Below are 19,631 nucleotides of genomic sequence, written 5' to 3'. Positions count from 1 at the left end.
CTCTGGCAGGTTAGTGGAGTTTATAAACGGCGGTGACGAAAACATCCATGCACCTTATGTGAGTGCGCTGTTATTAAAGCACAATTTGTCCACAGGTCCGAGGCTTGGCTCCACCACCGACTGTCAGCCACAGACTTCACCTGATCGGTTGTCGTCTGAGGAAGTGTTTCTGCCTCATGCCGCTTGTGTTTACTCCGACAAGCATATTCTCTTTAAAATTGTGTCCTGGAGGACTTTTTCAAATTAAAACCACGTGTTAGCAAGCGCACAGCACTGCTGAATTGAAGTTCACCCCAAAGCTGCCCTTCATCCAACCTCGAAGAAAGAACCCGCGTATTTGATTAACCCCGGCGTAATTACAGCGTGCCTCCTCTCCACGGTTTGTCAGTCATATCGTTTACAAATTACAAACCTATTAATGTGGCTGCTGGACCCAAATTATGTGAGACGAGTTGCGGTGATACCGTTGGAATATTTTTCGTCTCGCTGGGATCTAAGCCCAGTGCGTAAAAACGCGCAATAAACCCGAGGCCAAACAGAAAAGGCGCCCCTCTCGTTACATCTCGTTACATTCTGCGGTGACAAAGAGCTCTCATGTGTTTCTGACAGCGACGTTTGTTGTCAGCTGAGCTTTTAAAGGTAAAACAGTCTCATTCAGAGGTTGCCGGGTTTGCGCGGCCTGCTGCGCCACAATGCTCTAAACAAGTCCTCCAGTCACTGCTAAACACTGAGTGTCGTTCTCAATATTAGCGGACCTACTTCAGGGGAAGTTTATAATTAGACACGTGTTTTCTCCGCTTTTTGTCAGTTGGAGATCCACTGATCCCTCTGTAATTTGTTTTACAGCAATGATGGCCGTACAAAGAGGGGTAAGGAGTTCTTGAGAGCTCTCTTTCAGCCTTTAGAATTGGTCAGGGCGACCCGCCGGGAAGTATGAAGGCCGTGAAGTATTTAATCCAGGAGATGTGCCCATGAAGCTACCACACAACAGATTTGAGCAGGCAGGCAGGTAGTTATCAGACGTCTGTTTTCCTCTGTAGGGACTTTGTCCATCACCCCTGCACAGTTTATTTTCCCTGACAGGAAAATATCGTTTTAAAGTATGGAGGACCTACTCTTTGACTTCGACCAGGATGGCACGGCAGACTTTGCATTATGGGGGCAGATGGACCAGAACTTCCCGTTTCAGAGCCAACTGGACACCTTCCTGCTGGACTGCACAGCAGCCACTGGCCAGCTCTCACCCTGGTCCTCGTTCGGCTGTCAGTCCGTGTTCCCGGACGCACAGCTGACCTTCACCGATCTCGACCTTCAGTCTCCAGGCCCTGGCGTCTGTCCTGGGGGAGAGAGCTCCCCCACCGAAGAGTCTCTGGATGTGACCAAGCTCAGTGCGCGGACGTTAGCACCTCATCAGCCATACAAGGTGCAGCGGCATGCCGCCAACATCCGGGAGAGGAAGAGGATGCTCAGCATCAATTCTGCCTTCGAGGAGCTTCGCTGCCACGTGCCGACGTTTCCCTACGAAAAGCGGCTGTCGAAGATTGACACCCTGAGACTGGCCATAGCTTACATCGCCCTGCTGAGAGAGATCCTGATGTCCGGCTGCGACCCCAAATCCTATGTGGACGAGTGCATGAAGAGCGGCTACAAGAATCAAACCAACGCCATCTGGAACACAAGCGGTGGGCTGAGTGCTCCTTAAGCTCACGATGGTGTCATTTATAACGATTCAGATCCAGCCAGCAGAGAAGCTACTACTAATACTACTACTACTACTACTACTACTAATAATAATAATAATTGTAATAATAATATGTAATATTTCCACATGGTAAATCTAACCAGGGTCAGTTTGGTTTATAAATGACAACCTGTCCAAGTAAAAGTAAATCAAAGTTAGATCGAGTTATACATTTTATTATGATGATTTTATATTTAGACATAATGCTAAATGATGTTTACATACGACACCACATAGAGAAAGCCCCCCTACCTCACAAACTCATCGTTTTTGGTTTGAGATATATTTCGATTTAATCAAATTTCCCACGTTGGAACTGGATGAAATTTAATTAAATCCTACAGAGTCCTAATACAGTATTTATTATTATTATTATTATCATTATTTAATTTATAATTCAAACAAAAAATAACTAATTAAAACAGAGGAAAATGGCATGTATCATTAGGAAGCCGTTCATTAATCGTTCATCATATAACTGATATGCTAAACTGTGACAAAAGCCTGTTTTTTAAAACATTTATTTTACATTCAATTCACTTTTACATGAAAGAAACAGACCTGGTTCAATTCAAGTCAGTTTTACTATATTTATTTATAGCACAAAATCACAGCAACAGTCGCCTCAAGGAGCTTATAAAAACATCAGAACTTCTTTATAAAGATTGAGTTCATTTTTCCCCCCTTATTAGAATATATTGTAATATGGCCTCTTTTATACAATGCACAGTGAAAAGATCCCCTTTCAGTTTTTCACTGGGCTCTTAATGTAGTAGTTTTCTAATAGTCGTTCACAGTAATCCCATAAAGGAAATGTCATTATAAGCAACTTTCTGTGTGTTTAGCACAGACCTTTATCCCCAGGTGTGTTTCCTTGGGGCATTTGCTCTTAAATGAGCCTCATGTAATCTTAACTCAAGTAGTTGTATTCCTTTGCCCCCCTTTCACTTAATTCTGTGACGATCGTCTCTGAAGCCTCTTTTGTGGGGGTTAGGCCAGACCAGGACTTGTTAAACAGTCATTAAAATGTAACAAAACTTATGTGTTTGTCCTGCTTTTGTCTCTTTCTGCCCTTCCCAGACCTGACAGCCCGCCTCTCTTGGATAAAGTGGGATTAACGGAGGAACACGGGGCACCCTGAGCGTACAGGCTTCAGCGAGGAGGTGGTTCAGACTTTTTTTCCTCCTTCTCCTCTCACTGCATGTCAAGAACAGACAGCCAGCCAGCAGGAGAGAGTGTGCCGACAGACATCTGCAGACTTCTCACCAGGTCACACACCTCAGGCTTTCTTAGTCTTATCCACTACTTTGTTCTTGGAAGCTTTTAAAATTCTAATTTGTTATTGACTGGTAATTGAGAGCCATTGTTTTTGGGGCAAAGACGAGAAAGAGGGTCGTCATTGTTGCCACAGAGAGGCACACTGGCACGAGACTGAATGGACTTGTAAAGGACTCATACTTCTGCACACGGTGCTGAAGTGTTTTCTGGACTCTGGCTCATTAGGCTGCGAGCTGATGTGTTAAAAAGAGCCTTGATCATGTAAATGAGACGATGGGCGTGAGAAGCAGATCGGTGCGGCGTGCTGTAGCGTGTCAGGTGCTGTTTCCAAACATGGCAATAAGGCCGGTTGTCATCTGTCATCTGTTGTGTTTATTTATTTGTAATTATTTCTTATTTATGACAAAAACACTCGTGGAAAATATCATCATGTAATTGTTTGCAGCTTGGAGAATGCAGTGATTTTCAGGCTTTCTGTGCATTTTAAGTTACTCCATCCCGTGTAAATGTGTATTCTTTCTTTCCAGACAAGTGCAGCCCCATCAGTGGAGCAATTTTGTGTAGATGTGACACTGATCTCTACTTAAAGGCAACACATTACCTACATTTTCCACTGCGGCCTTCATGCACAGTTCAAGCCTGAACATTAAAACCTTTCAAAGACAACGAGAATAACATCGCTGATGTCATTACAGGGTAATGGTCTGCTGGAAAACCCCGGGTCCTGACAGTCATTTTGACACACACTGCAACACAAGTGCAAACTGAGCAGGGCCAGACAAGCAGCCTTGAAACTGACATGCTGGTTGGGTGTTAACCCCAATCAAATTCGTAATTCTTACTTCACTGTCCAACAGATGAGCTTTGCTTTGGTCCAGCACACAGCCAACCCTTTCTGTCTTACAGTGCAGCATTATGGCCCCATTATCAGGCTGTAGCACACCATGTAATGATGGTGCTCGGCTTTCCTCTCAGCAGTCCGCAGATGCCGCTCCAGGTGTAGTTAGATGTGTAAAACAGGCGAAGGGAGTCAACAACACACCCATTTTTCTTTTGCTCAGGCAATTCTAGTGCCAGTAATGGAGCCCATAGGAAACCATTACAAAGCAGCCCGGTTATGACAGCTTATGGATGATGTGTAGCTGAATTTCTGTTGTGGGAATTTTGGTCACAGTCAATTAAAATGAAGTCCCCAGTTGTTCTGTTAGACCGGTGAGATTCAAACCTTCACGTGGAAACGTCATTCACGGCACTTCTCTGTGCATGGAACGAGATGTGTGGAGCATAAATAATGCCGCGTCAGAGAAACCGTCCTGCTCGATAGCTTATTCTGTTAGGGAAGTGTTCCAGTGTTACACGAGTCATGTGAGTCGCATTTGTGTGCGGTGCACCTGCTGGACAATGCAAATGCACCCAAAAGCCTTGAATATTTGCCTGTGAAGAACAAGATTCGATAAAACAGAGAAGAAGAGTATAAATGAGCCCGTGACCTTTTGTAGTCGTACTGATAAGTCACCTTTGTTACCACTCTGCTGTTCGGTGACCCCTGGGTCCCTCTAGTGGTATTAGTTAACTAATTCTTTCCCCTTTTTGGTGTCCTGTGTGTGTTTTACTTTATTTTTTCACATTTTGTCTTCAGTGACATCATCTCCAAGGTTCCACTGTAACCTAAATATTGAGATAAAAAGGACTAAAAGCACTAAAAAGTTATACAGTGCATATTAAAAACAGATGAAATGTGTGCCAAATTAAATCAGATGAATACAAACAATCTTCCATATAAATTAAACAAGCATAAGTGGGATAATATTATCTGTAGAAATATCATTAAATAATGATAATTATGTCTCTTTAAGAGCTTAAAAATCTTTATAAAATAAACTAAACACTGTGTGACAGCCACAATGAAGAATCTGAGCTTGTTTTGTTAAAATGTGAAATTCTCACTTTGTGTCGTTATTTATGAACTTTCTTCAAAATACATAAGGATCTGGCTTATCCCCATTAAGTGACGCCGTGCTGCATTTTCAAATGATTGCACTTGGAGATCATCAAAAACAGCTCAGAATACCATTCGGATGAGATATGATTCAGCCAAGCGGAAAATTTTAGTGGCCAGAATGAGTAACATTCTTCCACTCTGTGGGCTGGATCGGACGTCTTCTCTTTTTTGCACTGAGGTAGTTTATTGATTTAACATCCGGCAGTCTTACACTGACAAACACTGTGAGGCCATTCTGCCATCAGCCGGCAGGTGTGTTTATCATGTTAGTGTAACTGTGGAGTCTGGGTTGTGCGCTTGTAAATACAATCAGTACATCACATCCTGCTGGAATAATGCAGGTGTTTGTGTGAAAGACGCTCTGCAACAGCTCTGTCCAAAGGTCACAAATCAGGGAGAACAGAAAAGACGGACACGTTCTGAAAGTGGCCTTTTTGTTTGACATCCATCCGTTTTCTTACTTGTTTATCCAATTCAGGATTGTTTGACATACAGTCAATCGTACTTTACATGTAGCTAAAAACGTAGATCAAAATTTATACAAAAAAACAACAACATAAAAGAAATTCTTTCCTGCAACAACAGCTTGGACGTCTCATTTTGAAAGAAGTGGAAAGAGGGGGGAAAGTAAGCTATAGCATGCACTGAGTCAGGCTTGGGGATGACTTTATACATCACATAAAGACATAAATGTCAAGCTTCTGTCTTGAAATGTTTACATTTTTATTTGCTTTAGGAGCATTCCTTTTTCCCTGTCCTTTTTTATTTCTTTTTGTATTAATTACTGTTTAATATTAGAGGGAATGCTCCAACAATCACACACGGGGAGTGAAAAGATGGAAGTGGAGAAAAAGCGCTCAGTGCATGATGGGAAGTTCCCTCGCAGTTGGAGCCTATTGCAGCCTAACTAATGGGTGGTTCAGGGTCACCTGGTCCAAGGCTTATACACAAAACTGGTGAGCAGCCCACATGTTACTCCTACAGAAGCTCCTCGGTCATGAAAAAACAATCCCACGAAGCTCCTGCGGCACAGTTTTCTGTGCTGATGTTAATGTCAGAGGTTTGGATCTGTGCAGTTATTGAGTCAGCAGGAGACTTTTAAGCATCATGTGGCTCAGCACTTGATGACTCTGTAACAATATGTGCTCTGCCACTTTGTGGCTGAGGTTTTGTGGTCCTTAAACCCTTTGACTTTGCAATAGTATGACTTACAGTTGATCTATCTAGAAGGGAAGAAATTTCATAAAGTGACTTATTGTAATGGTGGCATGCTATTATGGTGCCACACTCCAATTCAGCGAGCTGCTTAAAACAACCCCTTCTTTCACTAATGCTTGTAAAGGCGCGCTGCCTAGCCAGGTGCTTGACTTTATGCACATGTGGCAATGGGACTGAAAATCACCAGAATTCAAAGACTAAGAGTTGTAACATAATACTTTTGTCTATAAGAGTTATCACTCAGGAACCTTTGAAGCCTAATCTTAAAAGTAGAGAGGGCGCCTGTCTCCTAAATCCAAACTGGGAGCTGGGTCCACAGGAGAGCCTCTGCCTCCCATCCTACTTTCAGAAACAAGGAACCACTAATAAGCCCGCAGGCTCTACTGGGATAACATGTTACTACGAGGTCTTCAAGTTATGATGTGAGGAGAAAGATTTTAGTAGGGCACTCTTTCTAGCTCCTGACAGTACTTTATCTGACGTGTTTTGTATTAACTCAGGATTTCAGGAAGCTTTTAAAACAGCCTCATAATAATCATCCAGCCTAGGAGTAATTCTTTCTGCATCACTCTGACATGGGATGTTTGTAATTTTAGATATTGCTCAGATGAAAGAAAGCAGTTGCTCAAAGACATATCCTGGTCAGCTGTTCCCATTTTACTAATGAAACTCTAGCAGAAAAAGAAGGTAGAATAGACGTAATACGGTGTAAAAATAACCACACGTGTTACTTAGATGAGGAACCATAGACTGTATGTAAGAGATGGACAGCGGGGGGACTCTTGTAGTGGTAAGAGGTCTTTGGGAAAATAACCCTCGGGTCTCTTGTTTCATGGCCTCAGGAGACGTTTTCGTGATATGCTTACGATCTCAATCGCTAGTTTCAAGTTTAAGTAAACATAACATGATGTTCAATTCATGCTATGAGTATCCAGTAGGATAAAGCAGGGTATGTTTCAGAGCACGCCTACTTTGTGACTTACAGTCCCTACAATATGAGCACCAACCGTAATAACGTACGTTTTCTGTGAGCTAAGATAGAGAAAGTAAAACAAAAGCGTTCAGTTTGATGTAAATAAATAAATATGACATCTAAGAACATCTGGGTTATTCTGCTAATTTAAACCCTGCTAATGTAATCCCACCCTATTACTCCACCATCAACAACTTCTATAAGCCAAACATCCGTCTGTCTCTAAATGCTGATTCCTCGGAAGCACCAGCACCGTGAGGGTCCAGTGTGTTGGCACTTTAATAGCTGTGAAACTTTGGCTAAATACCTCACCTGCTTTCCTCATTACAGCTCCTCTTCACAGTCCTGCCCTTCATGCTTCAGCGCTTTCATCCTCAGAGTGCGTGAAGGAAAAATGTGGTGTCATCTTTACAATGTGTCCCAGGGGCCCGAATTCAAGGGCCCTGAACGGGGAGGGGGGGCACACTAGTCCATCTAACAGCCGATCATTACATTTCACACAGCCAGTGAACTATTCCACTTTTGACAATCACTTTTTAATCACTCAAGCATCCCTCTGGCTGATGCAGAAGGACCCTGAGGGCAGGCCTGCTTGCCCCTGCTGTCAGATTTATCTGTGAAATACGAATGAAAAGGCAGATAAAGATGAGCTGTAGGAATTCTGCATTAGCTTTGGTCACATGTAAAAGATTTATTGTCCTTGAGGATCAGCTCTAATGCAGAGCGTTGGTCACACAGGTGACACTGAGCGGCAGCAGGCTGTAAACGCCACCCTCGTGTTGACATCCACCCAGCTTGTCCTAGCCCAATCAGCAGATCAAACAACACTGTTTGCCCAACCTTAATGCACTGCCTCCCCCAAAACTCACTGTAGCCTAGCCCAGCTGGCTGACACATCGCACTGCAAACTTGGGCCAACCATCGTGCTAACCTTGGCACTAGGGTCACAAGTGCAGCTCTAATTATTCTACGTTATTTGTGCAGGAGGCTGCTCCATCATCACCCGAGTGCACGGCCTTTCTGTCATTTGTTCAGCAAATTTACTCTGACCTGATCACCGCGACCCACCCCCTTTCCCTTCTCTCTGGCCTGGTTAAAGTTTAGATTCTGGAAGTTGTACATGCATAATGAATATAATTGTGTTATGGCCAACATAATTGCTCTGGCAACTCTGTTTTTTGTAACTGTCAAGTCAATGAGTTGCATTTGAGTTGAGTGTGGCTGAACTTAGGGACCGTTACTTTGTGCCAAGAGCGTTCTCTTATTGGACAAAACTGATAAAATAAACAGCCTATCCATCTGAGCCCCCCTCCCACAACCAATCTGTGTATACATATATAAATACAAAGCTCAGGTGGTAGAGCAGGTCAGCCATTAATCACTGGGTTCAACAACTAGCCGAGTCCTCAAACCACACACCGAACCACAAATCTATCCTCTTGCCTGCATGGAGAAAAATGCGAGTCACTTTAGACAAAAAGCATCTGTGAAAATCTATTTTATTTTTAAATTATTTATATTTCTCAGCTTAATTTTGACTGACAGCGTTTTGGAACCAGGGTACCTTACCTAACAGATACAGCATGCACCATGTGACTATAGATCATGATTTCTTTTCTTAAGGCAGCTCTCCCATAGGGTGTAAAGCCGCTGAAAGCTGCACTTCAAAGCTTGGCTTTTTCATCGGATGGCCATAATTCTGCAGGGCAGCCAGGCAGAGTCAGGTACTGCGTGCACAGGTTTTGGTGTGGGTGTGGGCTGATGGTGTGTATACGTATAGGCGTGTATTTGTGTCTGTGTAGGACAGGGGTTATTCTGCTCTATTTCCCCTTCCACCTCCAGATATCAAAGCAAACTCTAACAGTGGGGGTCTCTGGCATCCCGGGCCCCTTTCCACCCAGGAGACAAAGCATCGAGCAGCGAGTCTGCATCGTATTAAACAAAGTCTAAATGCTTCAAGCTGTTACACACTCCCCAGTGAAACCTTTATGAAAGGGCCCCTAATGCGATTTCAGAAACACCTTGTCATCAGCCCCGGGGCCGAGGAATGGTGCAGTGTGGATGTATGAATGAATGGGTTCTGGGCGTTACTGAGGACTCGCTCTGTGAGTGCAGGTGACCCTATGGTTTTATAGTCCAATATGTACCACTCATTGATATTACCTGTTGTTTCATTCACTGTGGAGGCCTCTGCTAAATACGGGCTCTTATTAGAAACAAGTGGCAGTCTCGTGCTTTCAAAGAAACGCAAGCCTGCGATTGCACGTTTGGGACAATGTATCCCTAAAGAAATGTTTTAGCAGGAAAGGCAGCGATGTGTAATTTTCTCTCCTTGATGCTATCGGCCTTTTGAAGTTACAAAACATGTCTTGTTGGTTTTCTAAATGTATTTGCATTCATTCGACCTTAAATAAGGACTTTGAGTAAGTATGACGCGCGAGTTCTTATTCGGAGCTGACTTGTGAGTCATATTTTCACAACTTACTGGAAGAGAACTGTGCAATAAAACAGACATTCATGTTTTTTTTCTCAAACTCTGGAAACAGACACGCTTTTACAAAACAGCAGCGGCAGAGATGGCTAACATTTGTTTTCTGTTTTGTTCCAATACTAATCAGCGGTGATCACTCATGTTCTTTTTGTCAATAGATAGCACTGACCTTTTGGAAATGTTGTACTCTTCTTTTTGCTTGTGGTCTTCACAGCCTGTTCGGAGAAAATTCCTTGTCGTTAGGTGCTTTGTGGCTGGTTCAAGTCGCAGGGTTGGATTCCTGTATAGATATGTAAAGGATTCCTCCAGTGGAAGCAGTGGTGCTACAAGTAGCTTTAAAAGCGATTGCACTCCTGGTAATAGACACCGTACTCTGTGCAATGAAAAGCAGCTGGGCCTTCCTCTGCTGATCTCTGGTTCATCTTGAATCACTTTCTGGCACACCCGCACGCGCAGATCCGCACATGTTAAGTGCACATATAAAAAGGCAAATGTGGATGCACTGATGCATGCCGTAATCAGGTGATAATGTAGACTGTACACGACTTTGCATGCAGGCCAAAGCTAGTTCCTCTTTCCAAGATCATTTGGGGTGAGACTTCACGAGTGTCTGGGGATGGCGGGATAGTGGTGAAGTCAAAGGTAACCAAATCTGTCAGACACACAGCAAAACTTCACTCATCGCAGCCTCTAACAAATCATCTCTTTCCTGACTTTCCTCACACATCCGTGACCCTCCACGTCAGATCAAAGTCTTCTGTGAATCATCACACGTCCGTACATTTGGCCTCTTTGTTTGCCATTTCATCTCTTTTCTTTCTTTTTCTTTTGAAACTGCTTTTTGTCTCTCAACACCTCTCACTCTCACTCCTCATCTCTGTCCTTTTCTGTTTATGAGGCGGTGCATGCAGCAGGGATGCATTTCTTGCTGCAGTGACAGCAGAAAGGCTCTGCGCTTATTAAGGCCTTGCCCTCGGCTCATGTGGAGCTGGTCTTAAAGGTGTCAGACGAGACAGAAGTACGTCATCCTGCTACGCTGAGTTACGGCCCAAGCTCACCTTTGATCTGAGAGGCAAGTCATCCCTCTCTCTCCCCCCTGTCTCACTTCATTTTACAGTATTTGGCTGTGTTTTTATCTTCCAAGAGCCAACAGCCTCTCTCGATGTCATTGAACACTGGGTGAGATGTATTTGAATTATGAATAAAGAAACAACACATGGTAACTAAACTACCTCAGCAGCACATCAAGTTAAAGGTTTTTTGATTAGCTGAATTATTTTTACTCTGTTAGTGTGAAAAGTGTTTTTGCAAGCTTTGCTTGACTTTTGAGTGGGCACTTGCTTAGCATTGCCTAGAGCACACAGTGGGTGGAAAAGTGTCAGCTAAGGTCCCATTCCTCTTCTTTTTGTGAAGTTTGTGTGTGTGTGTGTGTGTGTGTGTGTGTGTGTGTGTGTGTGTGTGTGTGTGTGTGTGTGTGTGTGTGTGTGTGTGGTTGAGAAGCCTACCTCATAGTCACTGCACAGGATCAGTCTCATACTTTGCAAGTCAACCCTTCTCCCAGGGGCCTCTTGCAGCCCAGCAAGGGAGCAGAAGGTCAGAGGTCATAATTGGGGGAAAGTGTGTGCAATTTTGTGCACGCTCCTTCAGGTGCATGTTCCCTCTTTCATACTTGCTCTTGTGCATATTCGAGCATTGCTTTCATATTTGCATGTGTGAAACATTTCCTTCTTCGTGTAGAAGCTGTATGAAGGAGGCCAGTAAAATGTGAAACCACACTTGGACCTAGCCCGGGGCACGCCACGGTCTGAATTAATGCATCTGGCACTACGTAAAAGTAGAGTGACACTAACCGTTACCGGTGACGCCTAAAACACAAAGCACACTCGGTTCGCATAAGCAACACCAAGTTCTCAGGAGTTTAACGTTTGCTTACTTCATACTTGAAACTTCACGGCTCCTCGTGCCACTGCCATCAAATTCAAACCGAGCATGTAATTTAACACAGAACAATAAATATTTTATGTTGCCTTTGTACTATTTCAATTAATATAAATCTTAAATAATGGGCAAATCATTACATTCTACATTCTGTTTTTATTAACACGCCTAACAGTCGAGCTGCTGTAACGTGATTATTTTCACACTTTGTGTGTGTGTGTGTGTGTGTGTGTGTGTGTGTGTGTGTGTGTGTGTGTGTGTGTGTGTGTGTGTGTGTGTGTGTGTGTGTGTGTAAATTAGCTAAATTGCTTGTTAATGATGTCATTCTTGGACCAGTTTGATTTTCGTTGGATTTACATTAGCAGTTAAATTTCTGTTTCTTTAATAAATACATGAACATCATGCAATACCGGTTATAAATATAGCCCCTGCTGCAAAAAAGTAAAATATACACGCTCTCGTTCATTAATCTTCATTAGGAAATGTTTTGTTTTATCTTCAACAGTCTTATTACTAATATTAGTCCAATTTCCTGTAACTAAGTGAAAGTCGGCTTTATCCCCAAGAGTCGAATAAAATGCATTTGATTGAAATAGAACATCTTATTTCATCCGACTGTCATATTTTTTGTCCGATCTCTTTTTTCAATAACAATAAAATAACTGGTTATATTTTGGTGCTTTATGGGAGCTGAAATGCTCTCCAGTCAGAAACTGATAACAAAGAAGTTAAAGAAATCTCCAGAGGTCACAGTCAGCTGATTTGGACAAACTGAGATTTTGGCAGTGGATAAATTCAGCTCTATAATATGAGCCACCTGTGCGCCGCTCTGTGTAGGGAAAACACGACGTGACAGATGAAGAGGTGGGCCGCTGACAAAACGCATGGAAAACCGTTCATTGGAGGTATCGGCAGAAACCGGAGAGCTCGATGGTTAGTTTAAGCCTCCTTCCTGTTTGACTTCCACATTATAGGAGCTGCGAGTGCGCACAGACTTGATTCGATTAAATATCAAGCGGATATATTTCCACCGGTCCGACGAGTCTGTGCGTAAATCGCCCTCCGCGGTGCGCATACTTTACACTGGCGTTAAAACTCTGTTTTTACGGTACACGGAAGGTTTGTGTGGCTGTAAAAGGCCTCGCAGGGAGCGACTGTGGCACAAAGCCTTCACTCTCCAAGAACAAATGGATTTTATACTGCAGTTAATTTGATAGTTTTATTGACCCTAAAGGCTCTGGCTCATGTTTTACTTTAATTCAAATCCAGCGACCTTTTAAGAAATCTGGAAAATATTTTTATGAGGAAAGACTGTTATTGTTATTATCATTATTATTATTAAACTTTAACTTTAAGATGTAAACTAACTATAGATATATGTCAAAAATATCATTGCAAATATTCCAAGAAGAACGAGACAATTTTTTTCTTTTTTATTAAATTATTTTTTGTTAAATTATGAGTCATTTCATCATCTCAGTAAAAATAGTGAACGTAATTTTCTTCCACGTAAAGAAACTGTACTTTTTTTTCCTTCTAGGGACCACCGATGCTAAAAAGGGAAAAGAAAATAAGAGCAGAGTAAGTCGGTCATCCCTGGCCTCTGACAGTAAATACGAGTCTTGTTTAAGTCTTCTATGATACACGAAACCATGACTGGTCCCTCCCGCTTGCTGAACACCAAGGCGCACACTAGCTCCCCCTCCGCACCTCAAAACCCCTCCCCTTCCACTCTTAAACCTATTTAGCATCTGACGCCGGGATACCGTTTCCAAAAATATTGTAAGGAAAAAACTTCCTGCACGAGGAGAATCGTGCCAACCGCCACTTTGACCATAGTTCCTTCCAAAGTAAGACGCGCAGAGACCCATCTCGAAATTATTCCCCTCAGCTTCAAGGATATCTATACAATTTTTGTAACCACGGCTTCAAAGGTGGACAGCGTGTTTTCCTCTCTATCTCTGCATTTCTTCAAGAAAGAAATGGAAGAGGGCTCCAGTTCTCCGGTTTCCCCTGTGGATAGTCTGGTGACCAGCGAGGAGGAGCTGGACAGACAGCAGAAAAGCTTCGCGAGAAAGAGGAGGCACAGCAAAAAGTCCAGCGACGACAGCAGCGGCAGCAGCCCGGGTCCGGTGAAACGGGGGAAGAAGCCGAGTCCGAGCAGCACTCAGTCGTTCGAGGAGCTGCAGAACCAGCGGGTCCTGGCCAACGTCCGGGAGAGGCAACGGACTCAGTCTCTGAACGAGGCCTTTGCGTCTTTGCGCAAAATTATCCCCACACTGCCGTCGGACAAACTCAGCAAGATACAGACGCTGAAGCTGGCCTCCAGATACATCGACTTTCTCTGTCAGGTGCTGCAGAGCGACGAGATGGACAGCAAGATGTCCAGTTGCAGTTACGTAGCGCACGAAAGACTCAGTTATGCGTTCTCTGTGTGGAGGATGGAGGGCGCTTGGTCTATGTCAGCATCTCACTAGCACCCACAGACCGTCACTTCCAATGCCAAAGCGGTGGGTAGCACGAAGCCCGGAAAGAAAAAAGTCGATGATGTCAGTGTTTACAGCAGGAAAAAGAAGTAATAACGATGAAGGGCTCGTTTGTAAAGGCGCCGCTGTAGGCAGATATAACGCCTTATGGTAAAACGGTTATGAAGCGCATTATGGGAGTCATCCCCCAAATTCTGTTTATTTTCACTTTGAACTTTACTTAAAAAAAAGAGTCGTTATCAGGTGACGACTTGACCACGTGTCTGGAGGGAAACTGTAGCCAGATGTGTAGGTGACAGGCATCCAGTGCGTCAAACGTGTCCCCATCCCTTTTTTTAAATGTTCAAACTTTAAGCACGAGGCCGCAGCATCTTTTAAACCCTGCCTGTCCGCGCGCAAACTCTCGGGGACAGAATAATCCATGATATCAATTTGATGTTCCGAGACTTGAGTGAAGCAGAGGGATGTGAAAAATGGGCTCGTGTTTATTTGAAGGATTAGGCGGAGGAATGAATACAAATAATAGTTGCGGAACTTGTTTACATGCAGGCATTAAGTAGGTGCCACATCTGCTGCTCTCTTCTATTTATTGCCAAAAAAGTAAGTTGTTTTTTTTTTTTGTTTTTTTTAACTTTTGTAGTCCCTCTTATAAGGACCCTAGTTTTTCTTTTTTTTAAAGGGCCAAGACGCAGCTGTAGTGCCACTACGGGTAATTTATATCCACAACAGAGCGCCTTCCTGTGTGGAGACCGCAGGAATGGGCAGCTCCTGCGGCTGGACGGGGAAGTTCAGGCCAGTGCAAGACAACAAAAACAGAGCCCGCATTAACACGCAGGCTCGTTACTTTCTTCGGGCTTGCTTTGCTCCCTGATCTGGTGGACTGGTTACTCTACAGCTGACCTGCAGCTGGGACAGATGGCACTGTTTTGGAGGTTTTACTTTTAATTTGAGCTTTTTATTTTTATTTTAGCAAAGGGGTATTAAAGAGGGAGTAACAGTGACTCTATTAGTGATGTCAGTAATCAGGAATGCGTCTTGTTTTAGTCGCTGTAACCTTCCTTTAAATATCCGACAGGGCTCAGGGCCCGATGTGAAGATCGAAGCCTGTCCGGTCCTGACTGCTCCTCGGAGCTCCTCTGAATCTGATATCAGGCTCTTCACCGTGATTTGCTTTAAATTTGAAGGCGCATCCGCGACATGCTGGCTAGATTCAAAATATTCCGACGCGTGGCTTGATAGCGTTAAAAAGGCAGAGTTAAACCGGCGCTGGGGTTTTTCACGGGCTTCAGGTTTATCCAAAATATAGTTGGAATGAAAAGTAACAACAAACATTTTTTAATTTAGCAGCAAAATGAATAATTCACACCGGGCTGTGGACACACTGCGGGGCCTTTCAAAACAAACTGCGACCTTGGTGAGCCGCGTGATTTATTTCAATAATAACTCGGGGCTTAACTTTGCTCCGAGGAATTGGATTTTATTGTTTCAGGCTTGTCCACTAACGCCGAATTTACTCAGGTGCTTTAAAACCGAAGCCCAGAATAAAAGCAGCTGTGGAAGTACATTCGCATTCAAAACCACGCTGCTTCCCTGCCTCCATGTGGTTTTACTCAGCTCCGTGGCTAATAATTGATTCATTCATTAGTTCGCACGTGCTAATTGAGCCCTTACATGCGTAAAATACGCCAGATGTCCTCCCCCCGAAAAGCCAGAGCCGATAGATAGCCTGTCACTTTCCACACACGTGATCCCTCCTGATCAATAACATCTCCCCCACATTTCTTTCTCCCTGTTTCTTTTGCAGACTGTTAACTTCTACAAAGTATGAAGACCACAGGGATTATTGAAGAACCCATGGACCTCAAAGGCATGGCGCAGAGACGTAATGCGAGCCACAACTACAAACTCTCTGGGAGTGAGTGTGGATGTCGACCCATCGCACTGCTTCTGATCGTCCGGAGCAGTTTGTGGAAGAGAGAGCGGGGGAAGCAGGAAAAGAGCCAGAGCCCTGTGATGTGTGTAGGCCTAAAAGATGTTACAGCGAATAGCTCGGATTCACGGCCTGTATTCCACCAAAGCCATCCTTTAATCGTTTTTAGAAGTAAATATATTTTTGTGTTTTGTTTTGTTTTTTAAAGACTAAACCAAATTATAAATATATATAAATAAATGCATTTTGTAAATACTTGTGTAAGTACGCCTATAGCCTGTAAAGGGACCAATGCAATTTAGATTTTTTTTTTCGCTGCATGGATTTAGTTCATCGACTTTCTTTAGCAAGTCTCCATCCAAACTCCGTCCAGTGTACATTTTCTTTGGTTTGTTTTGCTTATTTATTAAAACACGTATTTTTTGAAAGAAATACGTTCCGGTTTTTTTTTTTTATTCGAGTTATATATTTTAGGCTAGAACATGTAGTTCTGCTGATTAAATTCAAATAAAAAATACATCAAAGAAATAAATATAAAATTAAAAAAAAAAATTAGCCAATTTTTTAGATGGGCGTAAAAGAATACGGCTCCCATGTAAACCACATTCTTTCCCTCTTTCTCCGCTGGGTGTGAGAACGTGCCCCTCCTCTTGTTATGGAAAGAAAACACCGAGAAAAAAAACAGACCATAAAATAATACAGCTTCATTAACAGTGCAGGAAACTCGAGCCAGTTTCAAACTGGGTCATATAAAATGTTTGTACGCTTAAATAACGAGTAATCATTTCAAATGGCGATGCCTTTGTGCTTCCTAACGAGCAGGGAGCCCCCAAAAAACCGCAGATAAGGACAATAACTCTGCCTGTAGTATGAAAAAAAAAAAAAACCCAAAGACCCCTCCTAAATGACTGAAGAAATTCCTTTGAATCTCCGCTCAGTCAATACATCCAAACTGTTTACATGTCGTTTTCCCAGACGTGGTTAGATGCAATCTAAACACTAAAAGGACCTCATTGTTAACGTGGGGCTGTTAGTGTAAATGGATGGCTGACTCTTTGTGGCTATTTCAGCTGTGTACAGTGCACTGTGGGTCTGCTGCTGGAATAACTGGGTAGCCTAATTTTATCAACCAGTAAAACAAACGCCTGCCCCCTGGTTTAAATACAGCACTTTCAAATTACTTTTTCCCGCACTGAACCGCCGGCTTCTCCGGTGAAAAGCTGTATAAAGAATCAGCGATCTTCACTGAGCTGGTCTTATAAAATACTTGTGTTACTAAATATTTAACCCTCTACATGAGTGATGCTGAGTCTGATTTTTTCTTAATGGTCTTTGAACGCGGCCTCAATTAGGAGCCACCTGCAGCCACCGTGGCTTTATCCTCCTGTAGGTTTGTGAATATGGTAATGCGGCACTCTGCCGTCAAACACTTTTACTAAAAATAAAAGTGACGAGCATGTGGCAGTGTGAGGAGTCTGTGCAGCAGGGAGCCTCTTTTATTTTGAAAATCAAGAGCTTTCCATCACTTAGAAACCGAGAGTGACCTATATTTATTTCAACCTTTTAAAATAGATTGGTTTATATGATAAAGACGGTGTGACCAGTCCCAGTCTTACTGCTCGAGGAATGGCACGACCCTCCCTGCATGAAGGGTAAGGATCAGGCCATTGTAAATGTGGTGAATTTACACATGCTATACCTGAGCCGCATGGCAGCCAAAACACACTCACTGGAGTTTCTGTATAATAACAAGCGCATATTCCTGTGAGCTCTAACTAATTAATCTCTAAGAGTTTAAGCAATAATAGCCAGAATCCTTTTCTAAATCTTTCACAATGTTTCAAAAAAAAATATGAACAGACGCCACAGTGTGCAGTCACTTTTGGCATGGTGGTCTTGGACGTTGTTGTGCAGCCCTTCCTACCAAGGCCGGCTTATCCATAGGAGCCCGTTTGATACCTGCTCATTATCCCAGGCCTTCACAGCTGAGCAGCACAGAATCACCCGGGGCCACCGCTCCAGTGGTGCGAGAGATCCAGATGTTTCCCGTAAAATCAGACGGAAAAAGCTACAAAACTTTAATTTGCACTAAAAAACGGAATAAAGTAAAGGTTTACACTCTGTGTGCCTCAAACGGTATTGTGTGTTCGTCTGGTTAAGTAAAAAAAAAAAAAAAAAATCAAAGGTTAACCTTTTACCACTTTGAAGGGTGATGTTGGCTCAACTCTCTCTCTGTGTGTGTGTGTGTGTGTGTGTATTTGTTTGTATGTGTTTGCTGGCAAGGCTGGAAGTCAGCTGTGTAGGCTGCCACTGAGGGAATACACAAAGCATTAGTCAGGCTTCAAATATGCCTCAAAGTTTTGAGCCATATCTGATTTTTCTCTTTGGTTCCCCTGTTGTGAAGGTTTATTTTATCAAGTTAAGACTGATGAAACGGGTGATTAAAAAGGTATTCTTGCTAAGAAATTAAACTACTTTGAGCAAGACAGCTCTTTATTATTCAGTATTTTATGCATACACTGGCCTCACTAGAGGAGAAAAATGCTTCATGCAAACACAACAAAAGCTGCAAACAAGCCACATAAAGATCCTCCATCTGTCATAAAACAAATAAAAATGAAACTGCAGGCGTTTCTTTCTGTGTTTATATGAACCGGTGCTGACATTATGGACATCTTCACTAACAAAGCAATAAACTGCTGTGTATAAGGTAAATGAGCAGAAGTTCAAATGCGAGGAGAGAGTGTGTGATAGTTTGAGAGTTCAGAGAAACCTGGCAGAGACTGAGCTGTCGAGGCTGCCCTGAAAAAAACAGAAGATTCTGGCATTTTTCTTAAGCTCGTCTCCACCTTTCCTTCATTCCATCATTTATTCAGGCGCCCTGAGATCCTACACAGAAGCATGTGCCTGCATTACTGTCATATCTCAGGCTCATATTCTTAAATATGAGGATTTTATTTCTTCAAAGAAGGTGGAAACTCAATATTTTAGATTTTTCTTAAGCAGCTTTATGCCTCTTACAGTCACCACACGTCGTCACTCACAGTCAGCTCCTTCCTCTTCATCATGCATCTGCTGATTGCTGATTACACTAACAGAAAGCGTTTGGTGTATGGGATAGTTTGTAATGACTGATCGTTGAATTCCACCAGCAAACCCTTTTTTTCCCTCAGTCTGCTTCGATCCTGACCTACAGCCTCAAACTTAACAGACTTTACACGACACTGCTGAGGTTCATCCTCCATTAATCCTACATTAAAGGGCGTGGCACTCTAAAGCACTCCTAAGTATCCTCATAACCCCGATTTTGTGTGTCTGTCATCGGCCCTATAAAAAGAAAAGTTCACTGCATGCACATAGTTCAGGTCTCATACCTACTCTCTGGCATCTCCGTGCTTATCAAAGGGTTTCCTGCATTTTACAGCTCTGAGTCGTAGTGTGCACATCATCCTCTCATCCCCACACTGCTGCCGTTCACTGCGTGTCTCTTTGGGGTATTTTATTTCCCCATTTTGTGTGACAAACAGATCTGTAGTGCAGTTCTGAAAACACCTTTCACTTCTGATTTGTGATG

At 43.0% G+C, this 19,631-nt stretch overlaps 2 protein-coding genes across 2 annotated transcripts; both read left to right on the top strand.

The window, feature by feature from the left end:
- Positions 1-1,102: 1,102 nt before the first annotated feature.
- On the top strand, positions 1,103-2,859 carry LOC146616619 (pancreas transcription factor 1 subunit alpha). The gene is made up of 2 exons (XM_085373758.1): positions 1,103-1,682; positions 2,822-2,859. The coding sequence occupies exons 1-2, from the start codon at positions 1,103-1,105 to the stop codon at positions 2,857-2,859; spliced, it is 618 nt and encodes a 205-aa protein (XP_085229884.1).
- A 10,758-nt stretch (positions 2,860-13,617) lies between these two features.
- On the top strand, positions 13,618-15,960 carry twist2. The gene is made up of 2 exons (XM_085374014.1): positions 13,618-14,151; positions 15,932-15,960. The coding sequence occupies exon 1, from the start codon at positions 13,624-13,626 to the stop codon at positions 14,116-14,118; it is 495 nt and encodes a 164-aa protein (XP_085230140.1). The 5' UTR covers positions 13,618-13,623; the 3' UTR covers positions 14,119-14,151; positions 15,932-15,960.
- The last annotated feature ends 3,671 nt before the right edge of the window (positions 15,961-19,631 follow it).

This window comes from Diplotaxodon limnothrissa, linkage group LG16 (genome assembly GCF_057381915.1).
Source record: "Diplotaxodon limnothrissa isolate DT_005_m linkage group LG16, D_limnothrissa_male_GT1.1, whole genome shotgun sequence".
Taxonomy (NCBI): domain Eukaryota; kingdom Metazoa; phylum Chordata; class Actinopteri; order Cichliformes; family Cichlidae; genus Diplotaxodon; species Diplotaxodon limnothrissa.
This window is presented reverse-complemented; position numbering and strand designations above follow the sequence as displayed.

What these genes read in the sequence shown, in the direction of transcription:
- twist2 (XM_085374014.1), top strand. Translation starts at nt 13,624, where the DNA reads ATGGAAGAGGGCTCCAGTTCTCCGGTTTCCCCTGTGGATAGTCTGGTG.
- LOC146616619 (XM_085373758.1), top strand. Translation starts at nt 1,103, where the DNA reads ATGGAGGACCTACTCTTTGACTTCGACCAGGATGGCACGGCAGACTTT. An exon ending in CGCCATCTGGAACACAAGCG is followed by an intron (nt 1,683 to 2,821) that starts GTGGGCTGAGTG and finishes TGCCCTTCCCAG; the next exon opens with ACCTGACAGCCCGCCTCTCT.